General features: G+C 45.0%; 1 protein-coding gene across 2 annotated transcripts in view; it reads right to left on the bottom strand.

The window, feature by feature from the left end:
• Positions 1-1,305: 1,305 nt before the first annotated feature.
• Positions 1,306-24,873, bottom strand: part of KCNQ3 (potassium voltage-gated channel subfamily Q member 3) — a 162,261-nt gene continuing 138,693 nt past the window's right edge. Inside the window, exons 4-17 of one of the 2 annotated variants that reach the window (XM_083749085.1) lie at positions 24,126-24,298; positions 22,988-23,140; positions 21,534-21,644; positions 20,542-20,637; positions 19,105-19,199; positions 18,407-18,430; positions 15,946-16,002; positions 8,412-8,599; positions 6,834-6,936; positions 6,160-6,291; positions 5,411-5,509; positions 4,267-4,351; positions 1,844-3,320; positions 1,306-1,772 (exon numbers count right to left, since the gene is read on the bottom strand). In XM_083749085.1, the coding sequence (XP_083605211.1) occupies positions 2,604-3,320; positions 4,267-4,351; positions 5,411-5,509; positions 6,160-6,291; positions 6,834-6,936; positions 8,412-8,599; positions 15,946-16,002; positions 18,407-18,430; positions 19,105-19,199; positions 20,542-20,637; positions 21,534-21,644; positions 22,988-23,140; positions 24,126-24,298 (2,033 nt within the window). In that variant the 3' untranslated portion in view covers positions 1,306-1,772; positions 1,844-2,603. The remainder of the gene's footprint in view (positions 1,773-1,843; positions 3,321-4,266; positions 4,352-5,410; positions 5,510-6,159; positions 6,292-6,833; positions 6,937-8,411; positions 8,600-15,945; positions 16,003-18,406; positions 18,431-19,104; positions 19,200-20,541; positions 20,638-21,533; positions 21,645-22,987; positions 23,141-24,125; positions 24,299-24,873) is intronic. The other variant, XM_083749086.1, reaches the window with a different exon arrangement.

The following is a 24,873-nucleotide window of genomic DNA, read 5'->3' as shown; positions in this document are numbered from 1 at the left end:
GCCTTTGCAAGTGAAATTCCCTGGCAACAGCCTTTGGAGATCATACCCTCCAACATTTCTCCGGTGAAAATAGGGACGTCCCATTCCCTAATTTATACCCTACACATCTTACTGGGTTACCCCAGCCACTCTGGGCAGCTTCCAACATATATAGGTTAAAGGTAAAGGGGCCCCTGATCATTAGGTCCAGTCGCGGATGACTCGGGGGTTGCGGCGCTCATCTAGCTTTATTGGCCAAGGGAGCCGGCATACAGCTTCCGGGTCATGTGGCCAGCATGACTTAGCTGCTTCTGGCGAACCAGAACAGCGCACGGAAACACCGTTTACCTTCCCGCCGGAGTGGTACCTATTTATCTACTTGCACTTTGACGTGCTTTCAAACTGCTAGGTGGGCAGGAGCTGGGACTGAGCAACAGGAGCTCACCCCGTTGCAGGCATTCGAACCGCCGACCTTTTGATCAGCAAGTCCTAGGCTCTGTGGTTTAACCCACAGCGCCACCTGTGTCCTCTAACATATATAAAAATATAATGAAACATTCAACATCTTTTAAAAAGCCTTCCCTATACAGGCCTGCCTTCATGATGGCTCGCAGGTTGGATAACACTATCCCCTCTCATATTTATCCAATGAAAATAGGGACATGCTAAGGAAAAGTGGGCCATTCTGGGATCAAATCAGAATCTGGGATAGCTTCTCTAGATTAGGGACATCCTTGGAAAATAGGGACACTTGGAGGGTTTGGGAGAATTGGGAGTTTGAGCAAGGATGTTTGGAGGGAGTGATTGTGGTGCTTGCAGGCTTTTTCGATGGTTTCCCAAACATGTGGGATTTCACTCAGAACGTAAAAGGAGAGTTGCCTGTATATTTGAGCTTTCGCACAATGCAAAAGCCACCTCTGAAACTGTAGTGGAACATAATGGGACAATAGCACAATTTAGCACTCATTTCCATATTATATACTACCTGGGAGCAAATAATATGGAAATGAGCATTAACCTTGCACTATAATTTCGTAATAGTTCCAAAAGTAGTTTTCACATTGCGTGAAAGCTCAAATACAATGCAGAGCTTAACAGTTAGGGAAAAGTTCTGAAAATGGAATAAAGTAATTTATATGTGACAACGGCAGCCAGAATGCTATATGCACAAAAATGGAAAGAAGAGACATTTCCAACGAAGGAGGAATGGCTTTAAGAAGTAATGGACTATATGAGGTAACGGCAAAGCTGACAGCAATATTAAGAGATCAAATGATGGATTTTTTTAAATAGGAGAATGGAGGTCTTTGGGGGATCATTTGGAAAAAAACAATGCTGCAAATGAAATCGCAGGCAGGATTTGAGATTGGAGCAACGGAATAAAAATGATGAAGTAATTGTATTAGAGGGATTTCTGTAGTAGATAAGGGTTTGATAGATAATGCAGGGGGGGAAAGGTTTGGATAAATACATTTTGGAGGTGTGGGTGAGAAGTCCATACATGAACAATGTCAATATTTAATTTGAAGTCAATTTGCAAAAAAAATTGGAAATTTAATTAAAATATATATTGATTTTTTTAAAAGAAAATGGAATAAAGTGCCACATGAATGCAACCTTGGTCACTTAAAAATCCTGTTTAAATTAATGGAATTTAAGGAGTCAGAAACCCACCAAGTTTAGTGAGATGGATGCTCTCATGGTGATAGGAAGGCTTCCACAGAGTGCTAGGACACATGTAATTCTCATTGAAAAGTGTGCCTACACTATGATTATATATATATATATAACTTCTTTTACCAGAAGGGGCATGAAGAATGTTCAGTTATCAAAAGGGGCAGTAAGAGCTGTTCCACAGCGAAACGGACTCCTTCGGAAGTTGCTGGGATCTCCTTCATTTGAGGTTTTTAAACAAAGGTTGGGTAAACATCTGTCAGGTATTCTTTAGGTCTGATTCCTATTTTGCACGGTGTTGGACTAAAAGATCCTCAGGGTTCCTTTTTTAAACAGGATATGACAAAGGAAATTTGGATGAACAGAATGAATTACAATGATGCCGGCAAACTGGAAAACCGACGTACAGAAAGACAGGATGGGAGGGTGGAATATTCCACAGACATACACACACATATATATATTGAAAAGGGCATTGCTCTGTAACCTAGTGTTTGGTTTTGCTCTGCTTACAAAAATGTAGCATGTGCCACTGTTAGGATATCTTTTTGTGCCCAGAGTTGACCCGGCCCTCGGTATACCGAAGAACATCCATTTTTGCTATGGGTTGTTTTTGTTTTTTTTGTTATTTAAAATCACAGAAGAAATTATCTGTACCATTTATAGTGTAAAGTCATGCACAACCATTGCTCAAAACTAAACCGCTTAGTTTTGGCAGCATGAAGAAAACCGCATTAAGCCGACCGTATGAAATGGTGCAGGATGACTACCACTAATACCAGCATGCATTGCAGCCATTGGTGAAATTTGTGTGTGTGTGTGTGTGTTGGTTTATGAGCTAGGAAGCTTTGGGTGTGTATAGTGAGATATACAAAGTTTATGTTTACATTATGAGAAGAAGCCAGCCAGTGACTCCAACCCCACCCCAACCCACCCCCACTGGATAATTTTTAAACTGGCTTGCTCGGAGTCCATACTGAATCAGAGAAGCCCTCCCCTGTCGAAGAAAGAGGCATGGAACCACTTGGGGTAAAAGGGTCAGTATCCGTGTCCGTTTCGCCCTCGGCCAAGTAGCGCTTCTCCTTCATCCAGCTTGAGCCCCCGTTCGACCCGAAAAGGAAGTCATCCTTGTCTTGGGAGATGCTGAACCCGCTAGGCGATCGTTCAAGTTCCTCGTGGTTGACAGAGAGGAGGGATAAGGGAGTGTCACTGTCTCTCGTCAGGCTATGTTTCTGCCTGGAAGAGATTCTGTCTGAGTGGGGGCTCTGGAGGTCTCCTGGTGGGGAACGGTAGGAAACGTGGGGGTCAATGAAGGTGAGTATAGGCAAAACCGTCGGCCTTTCAGCGTACGAAGTTGAGAACGGCATGGCCTGCCACCTACCGGAGTTCTGACCGCCTAACGGCAACGAGAGCGGGCCAACGTCGCAGCCCTGCGTCGAGAAGCCAAAAGGAGGGACTTTGTTCACCGGTACATGGTGGAAACTCGGAGGCATTTCATGAATAGAAGGCTCAGAATATTTGTAAATGATGGACCTCAGTTCAGAATATCTGTTATCCTCTGCTGGGGACACAGTTTCTTTTGAAGGGCACACTTGGACTTGGAGATGCTCCATATGCTGCATGTGCATATCGACCAAAAAATCCAATTTCTTCCCCATGTCATGGACCTGAAAGAAAAGAGCCCATCAGACTGGAGGACAAAGAACAATTGGCAGTCCAATCGTATGCAGAAGGGAACCATTGTTCTTTCTAGCTGATCATGGTCCCCACCAAGGACAGCGGGCAAGGAAACCTGTGACCCTCCAGATTTTGTTGGAACTCCAGTTCCCATCAGCCTCAGTCAGCATGGCCAACAGTCAAGGATGGTGGGAGTTGTAGCCCAGCAACTTCTACACCAGGGGTGGGGAACCACTGGCCCCCCAGATCTTGCTCAACTACAACTCCCATCAGTGCCAGCAAGCATGGCCAATGACCAAGGATGATAGGAGTTGTAATTCAGCTCCCCACACTTGATCTACAGGGCCAGACTAGCCACAGTCTACACTGACTTGAAGCCACTCTCTATGGTTTTAAACAGGATGATTTCACAGAATCAGCTAAAACATGTGCTCCACCGCAGAAGATAAGCCCTTTCCCCCAGAGTTTTCATGTTAGGCTGTGATGGAGGGAGGAGCTTTCACCTATAGTTTCTACATCTTCTCTTGGAGCAAGTTTGTACCAAGAGTTTGTGTACATGCCCCCCTAACAATAGCTCTCTTTAGCCATTTGGAATCTGTAAGCATGTTCAGTCAGGAGAGTGGTATTTCATGTATGGCAGAGGGAAGCCATTTTTGCTTTCAAGTGCTAGACCAACAGTGCATCTGGAAAGCAGCGCATCACTGAGGCCAGATGCAAACGCAACACAAACTTCAAGGAAGTATGGAGTCTCCACCTAAGCCTTTCCACATCTTCTGCAGCCAACTGTAGCAAAAAAGATGGTCACCAGTACAAAATAGATATACAAAATCCCATCATTATAAGCATGTTATACATATATATATATTGCTATAGGAATGTTATATGTTATAAGTGGGTGTTATAGGGAAAACTTGGGAAGAGCTGAGAATTCCTTACCTGTCTTTCGACTCTGACAAATTTGCCCATCATACTTTGGTCTTCAGGATCTACTGTTGATGCTTTGGCTACATACGGATCATTCCTAAAAGCAAAGAAGGCTCTAGTTTAGGCAAAACCTTTGCTGTTGTTTTCACTCATATTTCCACTTCTTCTGGGCCCAAGGAATTAAGTGCCTCCCACACTAGCTCACCAGTCTTATGTGACATGGTGGAAGGCCATTGGATGAAGGAGAAGTGGCCTCCTCCAGGCCAGGGGACTGGCCCTTTAAGCACCTGCAATTCTCCAACAAAGGAGGCGGAACATAGGAGAGATGGACTGGAGTCAAAAGGCTCCAAGACCCCATCAGAGCATGCTGCTCAGGAGGAGCTGTCTGTGGTGCTATGACAACTGATATGCTTGACAGTGCATTCTATAGGTGCTTCCTTGGCCACACAGCAAGAGCAGCACAGAAACCTGAATGAGTTGCATGTGGTTTTTGGACTGAGCGGTGCTGAGGCTGCTGAGATGTTGCGCGATTAATGCTTACCATGTCCTCCTTTGAAAAGAAGAACAGAATGGCCAACTCAATGATTCCCAAATTGTGTGGCAGGAGGCACCATGATAGAATTATGAAGGTGCTACAAGATGTTATATAATGAAGTGCTCCTGTGAACCAAAAGGCCCATCCACAAATGAGGCTGATCGATGCACCTCTGTACGACTTACTGTTCTAGCTTTGCCTGCCCCCTTTCAATCAGCCTCTGTTAATAGTTCGTATGTCTGTTGTGTCTTTCTAAGTATGTGCAAACATTCTTTGGCTTAGCTTAGAAAGCCACTTCCGCCTTCCAGAGGAGGTGGGGTTGCGGGCTTCACGCTCCCAGTCCCAACGTGATTGGGGGAATCCCCGGGCACATCACCCCCTGGCCAGCCAATTGGCTGGCTCTGGGGGCGTGGCCTGACCTATTTAACGGGGGCGCGGCCGGGGATCTCCCTCTTTTGCCACCTCCAGCTCCAGAAATGGTCAGGTTTTCCAAGGGTTCACGTAATAGTTTTGGTGGTTGTGGTTTTTGTAAAATCTACAGCAGGGATGGGCAACACTGGCTCTCTAGGTGTTGTTGGACAGTCGTCTATTCTCAACAAGCTGTGCACAGAGGAATTTCACCTTGGAGACTGCTGTGAAGGGTAAGGAAAGGTTCCTCCTTTCTGGGATTTCTTATGCTTGGGAGTGGACGGAGGTCCAGGTGCAAAAATCATATCTATTCTGAAAGAAGACAATAAGAGGACATAATGAAACGGGTGTAATTCGTTCATTGTTCGCAAGTGGCCCCAGCTACATTCTAAGATCAAAAGGTGTGCTATAAATCTTCCAAATACATCAATAGCTTTAGCTCCTATTTGGTTATGGGTTTTTTTTGAGGGGGGATGTAGTGATCACACAGGGTCCCCAGAGGTTTAACGGTGTATTGATCCCTGTGCTTGCTTCCCCGCTGCCACCAACCAGTTACTCTCTGGTAAACAGAGTCCAGACAGTTGTTAAAAGTGAACACACACAAAAAAGTTTATTTTACAGACATTAACAAGTTTATGGTTTCTCCGATAATATTCCTGTCAGTATCTTAACTTTAGTTTCTTTACTGCATAGTGACATGATGTATGTGGGAATTGGTGTGCATATACCTCTGCCTTCCTCCCTTGCCAGACAGAGGACGTGTGAGTTTAAGCACCTTCCAAAATGTGGGCAGGGTTTTCTGTACAAAGTGGTGACTTCTGAATATCTCCTACAGCCGTCACTGGTGCATGGGTTGGCAACCCCAAACAGTCTTCTAATCCATACTGTGAAATTCTGGGCCAGTCCTTGCCAGCTGAACATCTTTACACCTTTAGCACACTGCTGGCAGCAGAGCCACTTACCTCGCTTGAAGGTATTTGATCCTGGTAAGCATGTCAAGGTGTCCTGCTGAATATTGCTCTATCACATCCTTTACATCATAAGGCCTCAAGGTCTCCTTGAATCGCTTCTTATAGAGGCGGAACTGTAGTATTCTGGTACAAGGAGAGAGTGTTTATTGCTGGGGTTTCCCTTAGCTAGTTCCCGCCATTCTCATAGAGGAAGGGATTGCATATGTATCTGTGTTTAAATATCAGCCTTTGCTTAGCCTTTGCCACGATGGCTCACCTCCAATGCCCATCAGCCCCAGTCAACGTGACCAATTGGCATACATAGCAGGAGGTATAGCCAATAACATATGGAAGGTACCGGGCTGCTCTAAATAGCTACAATTGGAAATAAAACTGCCAATATCATAATGCCGTTATTAAAAATAATGCTGTTATTCTAAAAAACCCATAAAACTAAGGTACAGCAGCATTTCCCAAAACAACTTGCAAACCGAAACACAGCCACTCATTGAGATTTGCACTTCTCTGAATTTTGCAATGCATTTCCCCATCTCTAAATGCATCTTGAGACTGGGAAAATGAGAAAAACCAAGTTTTCCCCTAGTTGCAGTCATCACAAAGGTTGGGTTTACAGGGTCCAATATTTTAAACTGAGGCAAAAAGAGGACAACAAGCACAGACTTTACCTGACAGCTCGAATGACCACTTTCAGCGTGGGGATCATGTCTTCAATGAGGAGTTCATTGCTGTACCCTCTGTCTTCTGCCAGAGGATCCCCACTTCCAGCATCTAAAAGGTGAGTGAAGAATCCACATGAAGGAAGGGCAGATGCAGAAGAGTTCAGAGCAAAGTGGAGCTGCTCCTACAGTACCAGCTAAATTCTCGTATTATTGGGTTGTATCCATTGAAAATGTCCCAGTAGCACAAGATTTCTGCACACACAATGGAAAATTCCAATGTTCTCTCCCCATGCTCCCCCCTCCAAAAAAATATTCTCCGGAGGACTGGTGGAACCCCCAGACCAGACCAGATCTGGGGTGCCCACAGGAGGAGAGGAAGATGATATTCCTTTGTACAAGTGGAAGTCTTTGCCCAAACCCATAGTTACCACCCATCAAAACCGTGGCTCTCAAATTTATCCAGGTCAAAAATGTAGAAGTCAGAAACTAGTTCTCTTGAATTTAACAGTTCATCGTGCATTCTTCTTTAGCTAAAACAAAACAAAACAAAACAAAACCCTGCTCTTTTGACACTTGTTAATTAGCTGTGTTGCCTGAATAAAACCATGCTTAAAGTATTAGTCCCCATTAAGTTGTTGTTGTTGTTGTTGTTGTTTATTGGATTTATATACCACCCTGTACCCAGGGGGCTCAGGGCGGTTCACATAATAAAATCAAGATATAAAACCACAAAATATCTAATGAAAATAAAAACAACAACCTGATAGCCCTGAGGACCCAACCTAATGTGTGGCTGAGCAGGATTTCTGACACACATTAACATTCTTCATATTACCTGGCAGTATTCACATGAATTAACCTGGGAGCAAAAGAAAGCACCTCAAGGACCAAACCATATGTGTACCAAATTCACAAGGTAGAATCGATGTTGGCCACTACTACTCCAAAATATGGGGGGGGGGTTTGAGCTGAATGTGCACATTACTTCTCATTTCCTTTTCTCTGTCTTCAGGGCAAACATTGAACACTGTCGTGTATGCCTTTTCTGACACTCTTGGAAATGTGTGTGTGAATTGAGCTATGGATTCCCTGAAAAATGCGAAAGTTCATAAATGAACACACCACCTTTAACTGCAATGTCTTAAGAGTCAAGGAAGGTACTGTTTTGTGAGGTGTGTTTTCTCATAGTTCACCTCCCTCCCTTTTAAAATGGTTATATGGGTCAAACTAGTTTTTAAAACCTGAAGTGCAAAATCGTGTCCCGAATGTGTGCACCAAATTTCATTCCAAGATCTAAATATTCAACAAAGTGATAATAAGCAAACAAACAGGGCTCGTGATCAAACTTTGTTCGGACAACAAGTAAGATTTTGCTGTTTTGAAAATGTCCTCCTAATTGAAACTTCAGCGGGGGGGGGGGGGAGAGAGAGAGAGAGAGAGAGAGAGACTCTCAACTGAAAATTCAGATTATGCATTTGTGCAACATTCAATTTCAACTCCAGCCAAAGGGACTCAGAAAATGGAGAGAGTGATCGGTGAAATAGCCTAGGAAAATTAAAACAGAAATCAATGTGAACCTTTTACCTTCGGAGCTTTGCCAGAATGCATAAGCTTTCATTCGGAATGCAGTGCGAAAACGCTCCCTATTATTCAAGGCAACAGTCTTAGGTTCTTTAGAAGGACTTTCTTCAATTGCATCTACATTCAGAGGGGTAAATAGCTTTCCTTTAGTATTGGTACCACGAACCCGATCCAAGAGACCCAGCTTTTGGCTAAAAAAATAAGGAAAAGGGATCATTTTCCCCCTTACTCTCACACAGACCTACATTTCAAGGTGCTCCTAATGCGTTACATCCCAAGCAAACATATGCATGAAGGATAGTATTAAGGACCATGTGGCAGCTGACTGTATAAACCCACAGATCAATGTTTTCATAGGTCTTCAAATAAAATGCCATCAATGGACCACCCAACATCACACTCACCCTACTGAAGAATTAATCACACATATTTATTGGCTGAACTTGCAGTGCTAGTATTTTCTTTGAACAAATGAATCGTGGTGTGTTTCAGCAAGGATTCCTGCAAACAATGAAACTTCATTTGCTAAGCAATCCCACTAGTTTACCCCACCAGGGTTAAATAAATCCACCGGTTGGAATTTTTGATCTGCCATACATAATGTGATTCCAGTCCACCAACATTAACAAATCCAGTCACTCAGCACCCCCGTGTGGCACTGGGAAGGCACTTCCAAAGAATGCTGTGGGAAGGACAAAATTCCAGTTTGTCAATCAAAATGCATGAGCAGTGAGGATGCTGTCGAATGGTGAGCCAACTGTAATTTGCAGTGGAATGTGTACCTTCTGGACAAAGCAGCAATTGTTCTCAAAACTCGGGGATTCTGGGATGGAACTGAAAACTGCATGAGCTGAAGCTGACTTAGCTGACTAGTCCAAAAGTCTGGGAGCCTCATTTGGATGCAGAAGAAAGGGAAGAGGGGTGTTTTTCTTTGATGGGTTGGTAGCTTGAAGCTTCTGGATTGACTAGGAGGCCTGGTATAAATACTAGGAGCCTGGCCAACAGAGCAGAATATTCTGTCCATACTGGACGGTACTTGAGACATCCCTGGTAATTGACAAGATGGGCTGGAAAATGGCCATCTCAATTGTAGATCGGACCAGCCCTGCCGTTAGGCCAAATGAGGGGACAGCCTGAGATGGCAGGTGTTGTGAAGCAGTAGTAGCCCTTGGCTGTCTCTCCTAAGCCCCATTCCCCTCTGTGGGAGGACAGAATTGTGTCCTACAAGCAGCAGCAGCGGAGGAAGCCGCTCGGGTGCCTAGGGCAGCATGCCCAGGAATAGGGTGAGCTGGCTATAGGGGCGAGGGTGGAGTAAGCTGCCCATAGGGGTGGGCCACACTGCGGGACCTCCAGAGTCTGCCTGCCTCCTCCCACTCAGCTGGGGGTGGCAGTGGGTGGACCTTTTGGGCAGCACAGAACCTGCGTGTGCCTGAGCCACCGCGTCTCTCCCAGGCCCTGTGGTGAGTGCCACCCGGCATTTTGTCACCCCCTCAGTAGTGACAACCGGGGTGGCCTGCACCCATCGCACCCCCTTCCTCTGCCCCTGCCTACAAGGCCCCCTAAAAGGGCCTGCTGCCTCTGTAGATGACATTGCTCTATCACCAGTATTCAATGAAGCAGGTCACACCTACATTTAAAGCATTCCTATACCACTTTGTCATGGCTTCCCCCAAATAATCTTGGAAACTGTAGCTTACCCCTCAATGAAGCTGCAATTCCCAGCACCTTTAGCAGGCTAGTTCCCAGGGTTGTTTGGGGTGAAGCATGACTAAGTGGTCTATGACTGCCTCAGGTGCATGACAAGAATTTGACCCCAGTCCAGTCATTTTGGGGCAGCAAAAGTTCTTGGGCTGGTCCTGGGCCTAGATTTGTATATGTGGTTGGATCCAGGGGGCTTCAATAAGTCCAAATGTGCCGTATTAGGTCTCTGCACACATGCGGCCAATGCTTCCAATGTGTGTCATTCTCCACAATTGTTTGCAGTGGGGTATGTTGCTAATTTGTACGGAACATTTGAGGGGCCTAAGTGACATTTCCAGACGGTACTTGCCTTTCCCACATGCCCACTGCAAGGCCTGGTAACAATCTGCATGGGATTCTAGAAGGCAACTTGGGAGGTCTAGTGAAATTGGTTCAGTGGGATGGTTCAGCTTCAGCAGACCCTGTGGTTCCACCATAAACACACAAGCTATGATTCAGAGCATTCATCCTGTTTTAGGCTCATACAACCACTGTACTGGATCTGGGATTGTTAATTTGGATGTCAAGACAATAGTTTTGACTCTTGAGGATTATGTGATCCTCTCTCATGATCACTGTGCAAATGGATGCTGTACATGGAGTCCTGCAGCATGGAGAATTCCAAACCGGACTCTAATTCCACCATGTTTTTCTGCAAACAAGGTTTTTACAACTGGGCAAATGTGTGATGGCACTGGAGTCAATCATGGGTCTTAGACATGTTCAAGGCAACTCAGTTCACCGCGAACCAGGTAGTAATTGGAAAAAAGGAATATGTGCAACAGTCTGCCCCCAAAAGGTAGAAAACATAATGCATGAACAAAATAAGGTTTTGAACAATATGGTTGCGCCATCATGTCAGAAAGCCAATGGAAGAAAATCAGCAATATATGAACGGTGCAGAGCAAATGCAGAGAAGAGACATCGATTCACACAACTCCATTCAAATAAACAGTGGGGATGTGCCAGTTCTGAGATGTTTTAGTCCTAGATGCCCCAGATCCTAAAAAGACAGATAATCAATTGTAGGCACGCATTAAGCATAGTCTGCATTAACAATTTCAGATATTTAAATAATAATGACAACAATACTTGGCAATGATATTGCATTTGGAATATCCCCAGTGCTGGCACCAGGCTGTTTGTGGCCCAGGCAAAGCTATTTTGCATCCTAGGTAAGGTTAAATACTTGCACATCCCCCCAAAATATATATATGCTAAATTCGATTTTCAAAAACAGATGTCTTGTAGAAATGATAAAAGTCTTCAAAATATAAAATAAAAGTAAAATATTATCAGGAATGTATATTTTTTAAAAAGAAACTGTATAAAACTTTGCCCCTCAAAGGTCAGGACTGCACCCCTCTGAGGTCTGTGCCCTAGATGGCTGCCTAGTTGCTATCAAAACCCAACCCACAGGTCATTTCCAGTAAACTGTAGAGCAATCCTGTAAAATGGCACAATATCATTATCCCTAATAATGCTAGTATTACCCCTGGAGAGCAGAGGCTAAGGTGAGAGAAGTGGGTTCACCAGTTAGTGTGCACAAAAATGATGCAGGGCAGAGGACAGTGAAATGAAGAGCACAGTGTCACCAGGCCATGGACATGTTTTGCCACACAATACTAAAGATGAACTCAATTTTTTAGCATTGACCCTGAGCTCACCAGAATGTCTGTACTGCTCTTAGCCATTATATGAGATCAGGAGTAGCCATCATGGTGCCCTGCAGAGGTTGTTGGACTCCAACTCCCATCAGCCCTAGCCAACACGGCCGACGGTCAGGGATGATGGGAGTTGTAGTCCTGCGGCATCGAGAGGGCAACACATTGACTACCCCTCCACTAGATCATCTTTTGTACATGACATGAATGACCATGTCATGTAACACCCTTGTCCTTAGTGCACAGGAGGGAACTGGGTTTCCACTTTCATTTTTGAACTTACTACAGTTCCATGTTACACATGTGCACATGGAACTGTGGTTTGTTTTAACTGTGGTTACTTAACTGTGTTCTGACCCACATTGGGCTGGGTGTTCCTCCAGCCAGATAAGCTTATATCCATGCCACGCTTTCGTGTAAACCACCCTTGAACTTGAACACAGCTTGAACAGCAAATGTAAATGCAAGTGATAAAAATACTTGGCTGTAGAAGTATAGATGGAGGGTTAAATCTGAATGAGATAAAGTCTCTATGGATAAGATGAAAAGACAATACTAGACTAGGACCTCCAGGCCAAGTCAAAGAGGAAGAGAATAGAGCCAGAGTCGGGGGGGGGGGGGTCTTATTCTGAGAAGAACTGGCCTAAGCAGAATTAGTTATCTTATGTAGGAACAGCCAGTCGATGCATGCTAATAGATATTCAGGCTTGTTAAATTGTGAACAGATTAACCCAGAGAAAATTAAAACAGTTGTAAATACAGGGACCAGGGGGAAATAGAACAAATAGCACAATGTCCAAATGGGGCAGGACAAGTTATCAAACTATATAGTTTGATATCCTCATTTGTTTAAACTAATCACAATTAAAACATACCACAGTTTCCCGAGTTTGGACATAACAAGGAACTGTGGCAGATTCAAAGTGAAAGCAGAATCTCATGTGCACAAAGGAGGGCGTGTAAGTTAGCCGAAGGGTTGTGCAGACTTCCTCTCATAATGACAAGCCATGATCCAGCCTTTACTTAAGTTCTTTAGAATAAACATTGCAAGGTCTTCAGCGGAAGCTTCTCCACAAAGCATTTGAATATTATTGAATATCTGAAAGTTAATGGGAAGGATAGCGGAGGTCAAACTTTTGCCTCCAATGTGTAAGCAGAACGGAACTTGAATAAGCCTTTGGAACGACTCATGCAGCAGCTGAATGCAATTCCTTCTCAGCATGCAAACCAGACACTCCCCTGTTCATTGTCTGATTCTGCAGTTCATAACCAAATAATTAAATAACAAATGGCAGAGCAAAGCATGCCTCTTCCTCCATATATCAGCCTTTTTTTTTTTTTTGCAGGAGGAGGGGTAAAAGACCAATAAAAACTGAACAAAAATATAGCAGTTATATTCTTAGATTTTGCAGCCTTAACACTGTAAACACAAGACAACCATGCTTGCTCTGATTTTTACTACATTAGAAAGATGTATGTATCAACATGGCTGAACTCAGCTCCACCAAGCTACGTATTGTTTGGTAGTGATATCAAAAACACGTAAGACGGACTTACACAATGCTCTGGAAGCCCAGGACAACCACTAAGCCAAGTGTGGGGAACTTGTGGCCCCCTGACGCTTTTTAACCCCAGCTCCCACCAACCTCAGATGGCGTGGCCAATGGTGAAGCATGATGGGAGTTGTAGTCCAACAATGTCAGCATCCCTGACTCCAAAGAAACCATGCCTCAAAGTAACACAACTCAACATCTGAAGGTCTGTTTGCCTGCTCTTTCTGAACTGCTTTGCTGGAAAGGGTGGAAGAGGTGACAATGGAAAACTGAGAGGCAGAAGACAATGGACTGAATTTGGCAGATCTGTAACACTACCCAGGAAAGAAATCAAGGAGAAACCCATTCCACTTAAAGTTTGCAAATTGGATTGGCACCCACAAGTGTAGAATGGTGTAGAATGAAATACCTATGTTACATCAGCTTCTGGTGGACTCCAAAAATTACCTCCAGTGTATTAAGACTTGTATCTAAAGGGAGAAAAGGGAATCCAGGGAGGCTAAGAAAAGAGATGGAGGCAGCAGAGGGAACTAAGGAAAGGGTAAGTAAAGGAACCTAAGAAGCTGAGGTAGCATCGGTCCCTCTAGCTCAGTATTATCTGCATCAAGGATGGAGAACCTATGGCCTTCACAATGCTGTGGGAAGACAATTCTCATCACTCAAGACCGTTAGGCCATTCTGGTTGGGGCTGATGTGCGTTGAAGTCCTAGTAACGTAACCTAAGGTTTAGTAGTGTTTGGCATGTGCGTTGAAGTCCAGCAACGTCTGGAGAGCTGCAGGTTCCTATCCCTGTTCTATGACAACCACCAGCAGCTGGTCTAGAATTTCAGACATTGACTGCTCTCAGCCCTACCTAAGGATGTCAAGGACAGAACCTGGGGCTTCTGCATGCAAGGCAAGCACTCTACCATTGAGCCACAGCCCTTTCTACTAAGGTGGGTCAAAATGAGCAGGAGACAAGGAAAAGGGGATACATCAACCCTTGTGCATTTCAGTATCTGCTAAACTAGACTCTAGTATTCCTCAAGTGAGTAAGAGGAAGGATAATTAATAAATCATATATCCTATCCTTCCTTCCAAACCTATCCCATCATGAGCTAGACTGCTCTCCTTCAAAATTTCCAAATTCCTCAATGGCAGTTGATGTTCTACAACAGAATCCAGTTTTCTTCCAGGTTTGCTCACCTCAAGTCCCACCATGATTCTGAAGGTAAGGAAAGGAAGCATTGTCCTGCAGTTCATAATGCAATCTGGGTTGGGTGGGGAGAGAGATGAAACCGGCCAGTTCATCACCTCCTTCTCTGCGCTAGAAGTTGCAGGCTGGAGGAGAAGGAGACGAGGAGATTCCTTCTCTCCCAGAGAATCTTATGCCTTCACATGCAACACAGCAAGGGAAATATTTTACTTGGGAGCTGCCCTAGCAGTAGGGAGTGAGGACAGATTGCCTGCGTGTGTTGTGCTACATCTTGCTTCCCATGTGGGTGCAATAATCGGGGGGGGGGGGAGCACCTTCTGGGCTTCACATCACCCCTCCCCATTTAATGAATGAATGAATTGATATCCCACCTTTCATCCAAGGAGCTCAAGGTGGTGTAGAGAGTTCTCCTTTCCCCCATTTATCCTCACAACAACCCTGTAAGGTAGGTTAGCCTAAGCGTGAGTGACTGGCTTCATGGATGAGTGGGGATTTGAACCCTGGTCTCCCATGGTTCGGATGCATGGCTCATAGCTACCAGGAGCTGTGTGTCCGGTATTGTTAGCCCAATTTTATGGAACTCCCTTCCACCTGAGATTGGACAGGTTCCCTCCCTGTTGAACTTCTGGCATCTACTGATTTTTTTATTATTATTATTCCAGCAAACACTTTAATTGAAGTCTGGTTTTGCAATTCTAACTTTTCCTCTTCTGTATTGCATTTCTTGCACACTGGTTAGAGACAGCTGTAGTTCAGCGGTGTGCACAAATTGTTTTTTTAAAAAAGAAGTAAAGAAAGATACAGTGGTACCTCAGGTTAAGTACTTAATTCATTCTGGAGGTCCGTACTTAACCTGAAACTGTTCTTAACCTGAAGCACCACTTTAGCTAATGGGGCCTCCTGCCACTACTGCGCCAGTGGAGCACGATTTCTGTTCTCATCCTGAAGCAAAGTTCTTAACCTGAAGCACTATTTCTGTGTTAGCGGAGTCTGTAACCTGAAGTGTATGTAACCCGAGGTACCACTGTACTGTGACAAAGGTAACACTCCATTGCTCCACCCACTTTCTGCCCATGGCTCCGCCCACCACAGCGTGTGGCCTCAGGCGGTTGTCCAAAATGAAATGTGGCCCCCAAGCTGTAAAAAAAAGCTTCCTCATCCCTACTTTATAATATATATTAGACATTTATGCTGAAAATTGAATTTGCATGTTCCATGCTAGACAACGCCCTCCCACTTCCATCCCTTCTCCACTTTTGGGTTTGATAAACTACTGTAGTAAAAATGGCTATTCAAAAATTAAAATAAAGGAGGAGATAGATATCGCAGGCAAGAACGGCATGCAGTATATAAAAAAGATTTGGTTGTTATTCAGATGCATGTACCTAAGTTTTCTGGTGACGCTTGATCCAAAGAAAGCCTCCCTACTAAACATGACATTACTGCAAAGTGAAAAAGATGTCATTGTGAGTGGTTAATGTTCACTTATGAGAATCTACGTGGAGTTAATTAAATGAGTATGGAAACAGGATTACTGGAGCGTCTGGTCCTTCAGCCCTGACCCAGTTTCTCTTCTCAGGAAGGAAGGCTAAAAATAATCACATTTTTACACTTACACCATTGCTTGCTATATTGCTATCCTCCTTTCACAACCCATACCTCATTGAACAAAGGAACACAGATTACATACACAAAATACTGGGAAGAGATGCAACATTAAGAATAACAGGCGTTGTGACATTGGGTTGTGTTCAGCAGAGACCTCCCATTACCTCAAAGACTTCTGTTTGCATGAGGAGCCTCCCCTACTTCTCCTTTCCCCATGTGCCCCAGCTCTGTCCTGGGGGGGTCAACACAACCCTCTGGAGCAGATTTTGGGGGGCAAGGGGATAGCAGACTGAAGTGAGCATTCACTGCCCCAGCAGAAGAGGTTTTGTCATGGTGTGCTTTTGGAGCAACTAGCTACCTCCTGAGATATTTGAAATAACAAGCCATAGCAATGGTTCCGAACCATGATCTCTCTCTTTCATCATCAGCACGGAAACATCATAACAGAGCACAGAAAGACAGGATGAGCCTGCCCAATAGCCCTGACCTGGATCATACCAATCCTTCTGGAATATGATCTCATAGAATCATAGAATTGTAGAGTTGGAAGGGACCATGAAATTCATCCTCTCCAACCCCCTGCAATACAGGAATATGCAACTGTCCCATATGGCGATAATTACTCACAGGTGGACAGCTCCGTTGGTTAGATCATGGTGCTGATAACGCTAAGGTTGCAGGTTTGATCCCCATACTGACTCCCTTCAAACTCTACAATTCTATGATTTGAGATACCTTCCCAGCTGAGAACTGGCTATATGACTGCGCCAAGATGTATCCCAGTCACAGATCATCATGTTCTCATTCAAAACACTTTCTCATGCCATGACATAGCTGGCTGCTGCTTGGAGACTTGGGTTGGACCAAAAGAATTTCTTGCTCCTGTGGAAAGAATCTTTCTACAACAGATGGGCTCTTTCTATTGCTGCAAGGACACCTTTGGACCTAACCACATGTGCTGATGCAGTAAATGGCTTGTTCGGCTTGTTTTCTAAGCGTAAGAATTTATTATTTAACATTCTGCCAATACATCTTACATGAACTAAAGCAGATCATTGCAAATTGTCTCAGGTCCCATTTGAAAACAGGTTCATGTCAGGCACCAAAAAATGAATGAAAAACAGCACACTAGGGGCTGGCTTTTGTACCCAATGTGGGAATGGATGGATATGCAGTCATGGTGCCATAGCATTTAGGGCTGCTTACCACATAGGTCACCCCCACCTTGACCAGAAATGTGCACAGATGACATGAAAATTCCACATCTCATAAGGGCTAGTCCATTTGGTAAGCACTCTCATGCATTACAGCTGCTATGCTGTATCATGATCTAAGAATCAGTCCTTGATGCTGCTTATGAAAGTGGCCATAGAGTTAAATATATCTGGAAAGAAATTCAGCAGGTCTAGAACTGAGGTGCTAGTTTGCTATGTCTGGGGAGAATTTAAATGACCGATTCCACCTAGAATCTGAAATGGTATTTTGCCCAGGAAGGTTGGAAGACAAATGTGGTACTATTGATACAAAGAAGTGGGAGCTGTAACAGAATATTGCAGTATGGAGTGCTTCTGTTCAGGGTTCTCCATTCTGTCCCCTGTGATGTGGTTTCCTATTACTCCACCCCAACAATATCACCTGGCCACTGAGCTTGCTCCATCCTGACTGGGTAGCTTTTCGGAGGGTCCTCACCTCACTATCCTGCTGAGGCTTCTCACACCCCCCCCCCTCAATATTCACATTTACTCAAGGTTCCTCTAAGCCTTCGTTCTCATGCATGAATGGTACAGTTTTGCCAGCACTCAGAGAACTGAGATTGCAATTGGCGGCTTTGATTTGTTTTCATTTGCTTATTAATTTTTCCCACTATGAACATGACAAACAATGATAAATCAATTATGCTGTTGTTCTTTTTGAGAATTATTAGTATGCGCCAATTCATTAAAGCCAGCGCATGTAGCAAATTAAGACCATTCTGCTATCAGATCAAAGGTACTGGTGTCCCTTTTGCTTAAAATAATTACTGCAGCAACAGGTCAAATGCTAATCCGCGATTATGCTACCCAGACAATCCATTTTCTGTTATCTGGACAAACAAACAGACTTAGACTACTCAAAACTACTTAGCCCATTACAAACCAGTTATAAGTCACAATAGCGGGGCTGGATTTGCATTCCTCCATTTGAACATACAACAAATGAATGCACGACCATAGGAAACTGAAGATATTGATTACATACCTGGTCCCATCCACTGGCTCTTTCCTTTTGGAGAATTGAAAGCAATGGGAGAAAAGCAAGGAAAAAGGAGGTAGCTGTTAAATTTAGCAGGAAATGCCAAGCTTTAGCTTCAAGCCATGCAAAGGCATTTCTAAGTGCTTTTGGTCCTGCCACCTGACCCATAAGAAGCCTACATTTGCTTCTCTGGGGACATATTGGTAAGCGATAACATTTCTTTATCATGGGGATGTGGAACCTCGTTCCTCTCCGGGTGATGTTGGACTCCAACTCCCATCAGCCCAAGCCAACATGGCCAATGACCAGGGATTATGGGAGTTGTACTTCAACCAAAGTCAGAGGCTTCCTCACACATGCTCACACACCACATATTTCTCCACCCTCCTTCCCGGCGAACACATTCACTTCCAGTCATGATTGCAGATCACAGTTCAAGGAGCCATTGCAGTCAGGCAAAAGCAGTCTGCGAGGGTGTGGCCTGGGGAAGGGGCATGGCCTGGGAAGATTCCCAAGGGCCAGATAGGCCTGGAAGGGCCAGGAAGTTCCCCGCCCCCAGTATGCATACATTACAGGGTACACAATCTTCTCTGCCTGCTCTCAACAAAGCTGCCCCTTTCATAACGCTCTGGTCTCCTGTTCCATAACCACAAAACAGGCCGTGCTGATTGATCTGGGAGGATGTCTCAAAGCAGAAGACTTACCTGAAATACGGGAATGACACAATTGATTCATAAAACCTCCAAGTGGCAACGAGGTCCAGCCTATTGGGATTAGTAGCATAGTACCTCCAGGCAGCCTAAAGAGACACAAGAGGAGCAACATGGTTAGGAGAAGAAGGGGAACAACCGGAGGCACATGTTGTGCCTCCGAGCAAATGCAACGGGTGACCGAATGCTTTTGTACCTAGGAGCTGGACGATGAGACAAGATGTAAGAGGTGATTTGGGTGCAGGAAATGGGTAGGGAAGGAAGATGCAAACGGTTCCTTTCCCTGCCTCCTAAGGCTTGTCAGAATGGCCCCGACCCTGACCCAGTCCAGCAGTCCAAGGTTTTTGGGACGTTTGGGGTCACTAATAATAATAATAATAATAATAATAATAATAATACATTTTATTTATACCCCACCTTCCCCAGCCAGAGCCAGGCTCAGGGCAGCTAACACCAATAAAATCACAGTAAAAACATAATGGGGGGGGAAGGGGGGAAACCAATTTAAAATACAGGTCAAAATGCAATTTAAAGCAGCCTCGTTTTAGAAGCAGCCAATAAATCGAGACCATAAGGGGAGGGAAACATAAGGGTCAGACTGAGTCCAAACCAAAGGCCAGACGGAACAGCTCTGTCTTGCAGGCCCTGCAGAAAGATGTCAAGTCCCGCAGGCCTATAGTCTCTAGTGACAGAGCGTTCCACCAAGTCGGGGCCAGTGCTGAAAAGGCCCTGGCCCTAGTTGAGACCAATCTAACCACCTTGCGACCTGGGACCTCCAAAATGTTGTCATTTCTGGACCTTAAGGTCCTCCGTGGGGCATACCAGGAGAGGCAGTCCCGTAGGTAGGTGGGTCCTAGGCTGCACGTAGGACAGAGGCACAGAGATCTGTCCAGCTCTGTAGATCACAACGTATTATCATTCCGTGACATTCTGGTAAGGACATAGGAATATAGAGATCTCTCCCTTGACCCTTTTAGCTTACACTGGTTGGCAGAGGCTCTCTAGGGTTCCAGGCAGGCCTCATGCCACTGAACCTGAGAACTTGTGCATGCTAAGAAGATGCTCTACCACTGCATCCTGCCCTTTCCACAAAAAAACCCAATCCATGACCACTAGGTTCCAAGAGGGGCACTGGAGAGCTTTGTCCCTGCCCCCTCCACCCCAAAAAATACAAAAGAAGGAAGGCAACTCCTACCCCGCTTTTGCCCTCCAAATACCTCCTTCCCCAAATTTCCCCAAAAGTTCTCATTGGAGAACTTTCAGTCCAGACAGTGATCTTTTCTTCTCGTTAAAGCTGGAAGGGTTTCATAAAGAAATATGTGAAAGGCCAACCCCTCCTCTGTGGCTTCTCTGCCACGAGACCTGGAAGAGGGCAGCTTTCAAAGAGCTGTGAACTGTGTGTGTTTCAAAGCGGGCACGATGAATCCCAACCTGTATGAGTTCCGCTGCAGGCTTTCTTCTTTTCTCAAAATGTTTCTGGCGGTGTTGCTCCTGCACTTTCAGAGCGAGTCCTGAACCCAAAATGCCCTGAAAGCAAAGTTGGGCAAATCATCATCATCGTCATCATCCTGTTGAAAATGGAAATGTCAGACCGAGGGCAAAACGGGAGACAGCTTCTCCCTGGAGTTCGAAAATGGTGGGGAAGTTGGAACCAAGATTGTCCTGGGCAGTGAGAGGTGATGGAGTTAAGGGCAGTGTCTCAAAGCTTAAGCCTTTGTAACAACAACAACAACAATTTTTTATTTATACCCCGCCCTCCCTGGCCAAGGCCGGGCTCAGGGCGGCTAACAAGCAATAATAAAAATAAGTTGAATGAATACAACTTAAAAACAAAATTAAAATATTGAAACATTAAAATATTAAAATATAGCCTCATCGCAGGAGGTGAAAGGAAAAGAAAAAAGAAAGAGGGGGAGGGAATCAAATTGATTCCAAGCCAAAGGCCAGGTGGAACAACTCTGTCTTACAGGCCCTGCAGAAAGAAATCAGATCCTGCAGGGCCCTGGTCTCATAAGACAGAGCGTTCCACCAGGCCGGAGCCAGAGTTGAAAAGGCCCTGGCTCTGGTTGAGGCTAATCTGACTTCCTTAGGGCCCATGACCTCTAGAGTGTTGCTATTTATGGATCTGCCCCCTCCACCCCCAAAAATGCAAAAGACCTGTTGAGGTGCTCCTCCCTAGTGGTGGCTGGTGTGTGGGGCAGAAGGCAGAGGAGTCCCCATTGGTGGAACTAGAGCCTCTTCTGAGGAAGGGAGAGGATGAGGTGGATATCTGCATTGTGTGGGGTTTTTTGTGGGATGGGGGCTTTGATTGGAACACTTGAAATACCTTGCCCCCTTTAAGAGTCACCAGGAGCGACGTCACCCGCCCCATTCCCAACCTGTTCACCCATGCCTTCTCTCATGAGGCCACCGGCAGAACTTACAGCTGGAAGAGCAAAGAAGGAAACTCCAACGAGAGAGAATGTTGCTGCTATGAGGCGCCCCTCCCATGTTTTGGGCGTCTTGTCGCCATAGCCGATGGTTGCTAGCGTAATCTGTGGGGAGAAGGTTTGGGACAGTCTGTAAGAAAGACAAATGGGCAAGGACAATGATTTCTTGCACTTTCCAGCACCGTAATGTCACTCCTCAGTCCCGTACACACCCTGTGTTTAAGACAGTATTATTTAAACAGACATGGTACTTTCTCCCCGCCCCCCTAGCAAAGAATCCTGGGAACTGTAGTTTGTTAAGATGCCAAGAGTTGTTCTGAGACCCCTGTTTCCCCCCAGAGAGCTACAGTTTTCAGAGTTGACTGTGATGAAAGATTGAACGTTAAACCACTCTAGGAACTGTGACTCTAGAAGGGGTCTCCTAACAAACCTCAGAACCCTTTGTGAGGAGCTTGTCCAACACTTGAGTAGGACCCTGGCAGAGACACATGCCCGACTGGCCTGTTCTCTCCCTCCTGGTCGATCGTTCGGGAGCTTCAAAAGCTTTCCTCAGCCCGAACATCACAGTGATTGATGCCAACAGACATTGGCACACTTAGGGATCCACAGAGTCTTTGCAGCTTGCGTAACAGACCTCAGCAACTCAGCATTTTGGCTAATCTACTTTATTTACAGATAAACACACATGGAGCACTGCAGCATGGCTCCCTCTCTCTCTAGCATCAGACAGCAAAGAGAAAAAGAACAAAGGACAATAGTCCCACTTCACGGAATACAGGAACACAAACATCCTGTTTCCGTCACTTCCCACTCTGTGGAGTCAAAACATACACCGTCATGTGAAAGACAACAATCCCATAACTGCAATCACGGAGCAGGAATTCTAACACCCTTAACTACAGTTCCCAGAATCCTTTGGGAGAATCTTCAACTATTTAAATTGGTATGATGCTGCTTTAAATGTTGTGCGGATGGGGCCTCCATGGCTGCATCTTTTCAAGTTGGACTTCGCTTTACTTGACAGCCTCCACCATTTCCCCCATGCATGTTCAATAACATTTTCAATTAACTCGGAAGCTGTTGCAGGAAACACTTTTTGGTTCTTTTAAGGTACAGGTGGGCAACCTGTGGCCACAAGTAGCCCCTAGCTAGCCCCCCAATCTCATTTTATGTATCTCCCCATCTCTGGTTTTCATTCCACCCAATACCAACATGTGGCCCCTGACAGGTTACTCCAAGGGGATCTGGCCCTCAGCGAGTTAGAGGTTTCCCAGCCCTGTTTGAAGAGGCTGGAATTGGATGCTGCAAGCTTCCATCATCCTCCCTTCCTTTTCACAATGCAACTCAAGCTGAATAACAGCTAGCATTAAAATGCTAAAGGACCCCAGAACATTCAGACGAACTACCCCAAAGCAACCTCAGTCAGCATAACCCCTGTGGATACTGACCAGTCCCCACCAAAGGGCATCGGCATAGGTTTCAAATTCCCTTTTTTCCTTCCCTTCCTCGTTTTTTTCAGGCACATCTTTCTCCACCAGGTAAACCAGGAATGAGGAGAGGATAAGGGTCAGGAACCCGATGTACCAGGCAGTGATGAGTTCCTAAGAGGGAAATGCACTGCTGTAAGACAGAAAGCAAAGTTCCTGACTGGGCCAGGTCTTGGCCTCACACCATGACGTTCCTAGTTCAGGAGACCCAATAGTTATTGCTCATCAGGGCGAGATGGTTTGAGCATATAATAGGGTTGCCATACAGTCGGAATTTCCTGGACATATCCAGATTACTGCAGCCACAAGCAGTTTCTGGGCAGAAATCGGTGAAATGTCAGGGAAAATCTGGACATATGGCAGCCCATATACGCAGTGTCGTTTTTGCCGATTTTCCTCAGAAATAGCTCCAAAAAATGTCAATTTTTGCAGGGGGGGGGGGATTTCTGTCCAGATTTTCACTTTTTGAAATATGGCAGTCCTAGCATATATCACCAATTATGGCCTGTGTCAGGGTGATATGTGGGTGGTTGCCGAGATAAGAGCCCAGGATTCTAGCGTGTCTTTACAAGATTTATTAAGACCAAAACTATGTACAGTACGGAGCTCTGGAAAGCATGTCTGCCTCAATCGCTATCAGTTGCCGGAAGTGGCTCACACCTGTTCCCCCTCCAGCAGAGAAACTTCCTGAGACACCCCCCCTTTTCCTCCTCTCCTTATGTGAAAACCTAAGCACCAGAGGCTGCTCCTTTCTCTCTACTATAGCAGCCTTTGGATCTCCCTCCCTCTCATTTTCCATGTTTCCATGTTTCCTGACAGTCCCTCCTCCTCTCCCTCTGACGAAGTGCAGCTGCTCATCAAAGGAGGCGGCTCTCTGTACATTCTGGTCTCTCCCCCCTTCTCTGCCAACCAATCCCTGACAGCCTAGCTGCCAATTAGTTTCTGGGCCCAATTAAAAAGTGCTGGTTTTGACCGAAACAGCCTTCAGTGCCTCAGGACCGCAGTACTTCAAAGACCGCCTCTCCCCGTATAAACTGACCCAGACCCTGCCTTCATAGTCTGAGGCCCTTCTTGTTCCAGCCCCACATTCCTTTCTTACTTTGCTGTGTGCACAAATGGCGGAGCCCAGGAGCTTCCAGGTTCCTCCTCTTCTGTCCATCCGCAACATTCGCAGGATCTGAAGAAAACGGAGGCTTCTCAGCGACGTGGCCAGGACGTTGCCCTGGTTACCAACAGCCACTACCGGCACAGAGGCGATCAGTACAAAGATATCTGTGGAGCAAAAAATTAAAAATTAAAGTAAGATCTTGCTCAGATAAGGAAGAAAACCTAACTCGTCTCCTAAAAAAGAGAGATGGGAGGGTTTGAGCAATTTACAAGAACCTCAAGTAGAGACAGATACAAGAAATGGTAGATGTTGAGGGTCTTAGAATTAATTCAAGAGTTTGGTCTAGTAGCAGGATTTAAATTGAATAAGTCAAAAACTAAGGTATTAGAGAAAAACTTAACAGTTATTGAAAAAGAGAGGTTTCAGAATGAGACAGGTTTAACTGTGGTTAAGAAAGTGAAATATTTGGGGATTAATATGACAGCAAAAAATGCGAATTTATTTAAAGATAACTATGAGAAATGTTGGACAGAAGTGAAAAAAGATCTAGAAATCTGGTCAAATTTGAAGCTTTCCTTGTCTGGGCAAATTGCGGTTATAAAGATGAATGTATTGCCTAGAATGTTGTTTTTGTTCCAAACATTGCAAATTGTGGACAAGATGGACTGTTTCAAGAAGTGGCAGAAAGACATTTCTAAATTTGTCTGGCAGGGCAAGAAACCCAGAATAAAATTTAAGA

The sequence above is a fragment of the Podarcis gaigeae genome (genome assembly GCF_964106915.1).
Source record: "Podarcis gaigeae genome assembly, chromosome: 7".
Lineage (NCBI taxonomy): Eukaryota > Metazoa > Chordata > Lepidosauria > Squamata > Lacertidae > Podarcis > Podarcis gaigeae.
The sequence above is the reverse complement of the archived record's forward strand: the minus strand, read 5'-3'. Positions and strand labels throughout refer to the sequence as shown.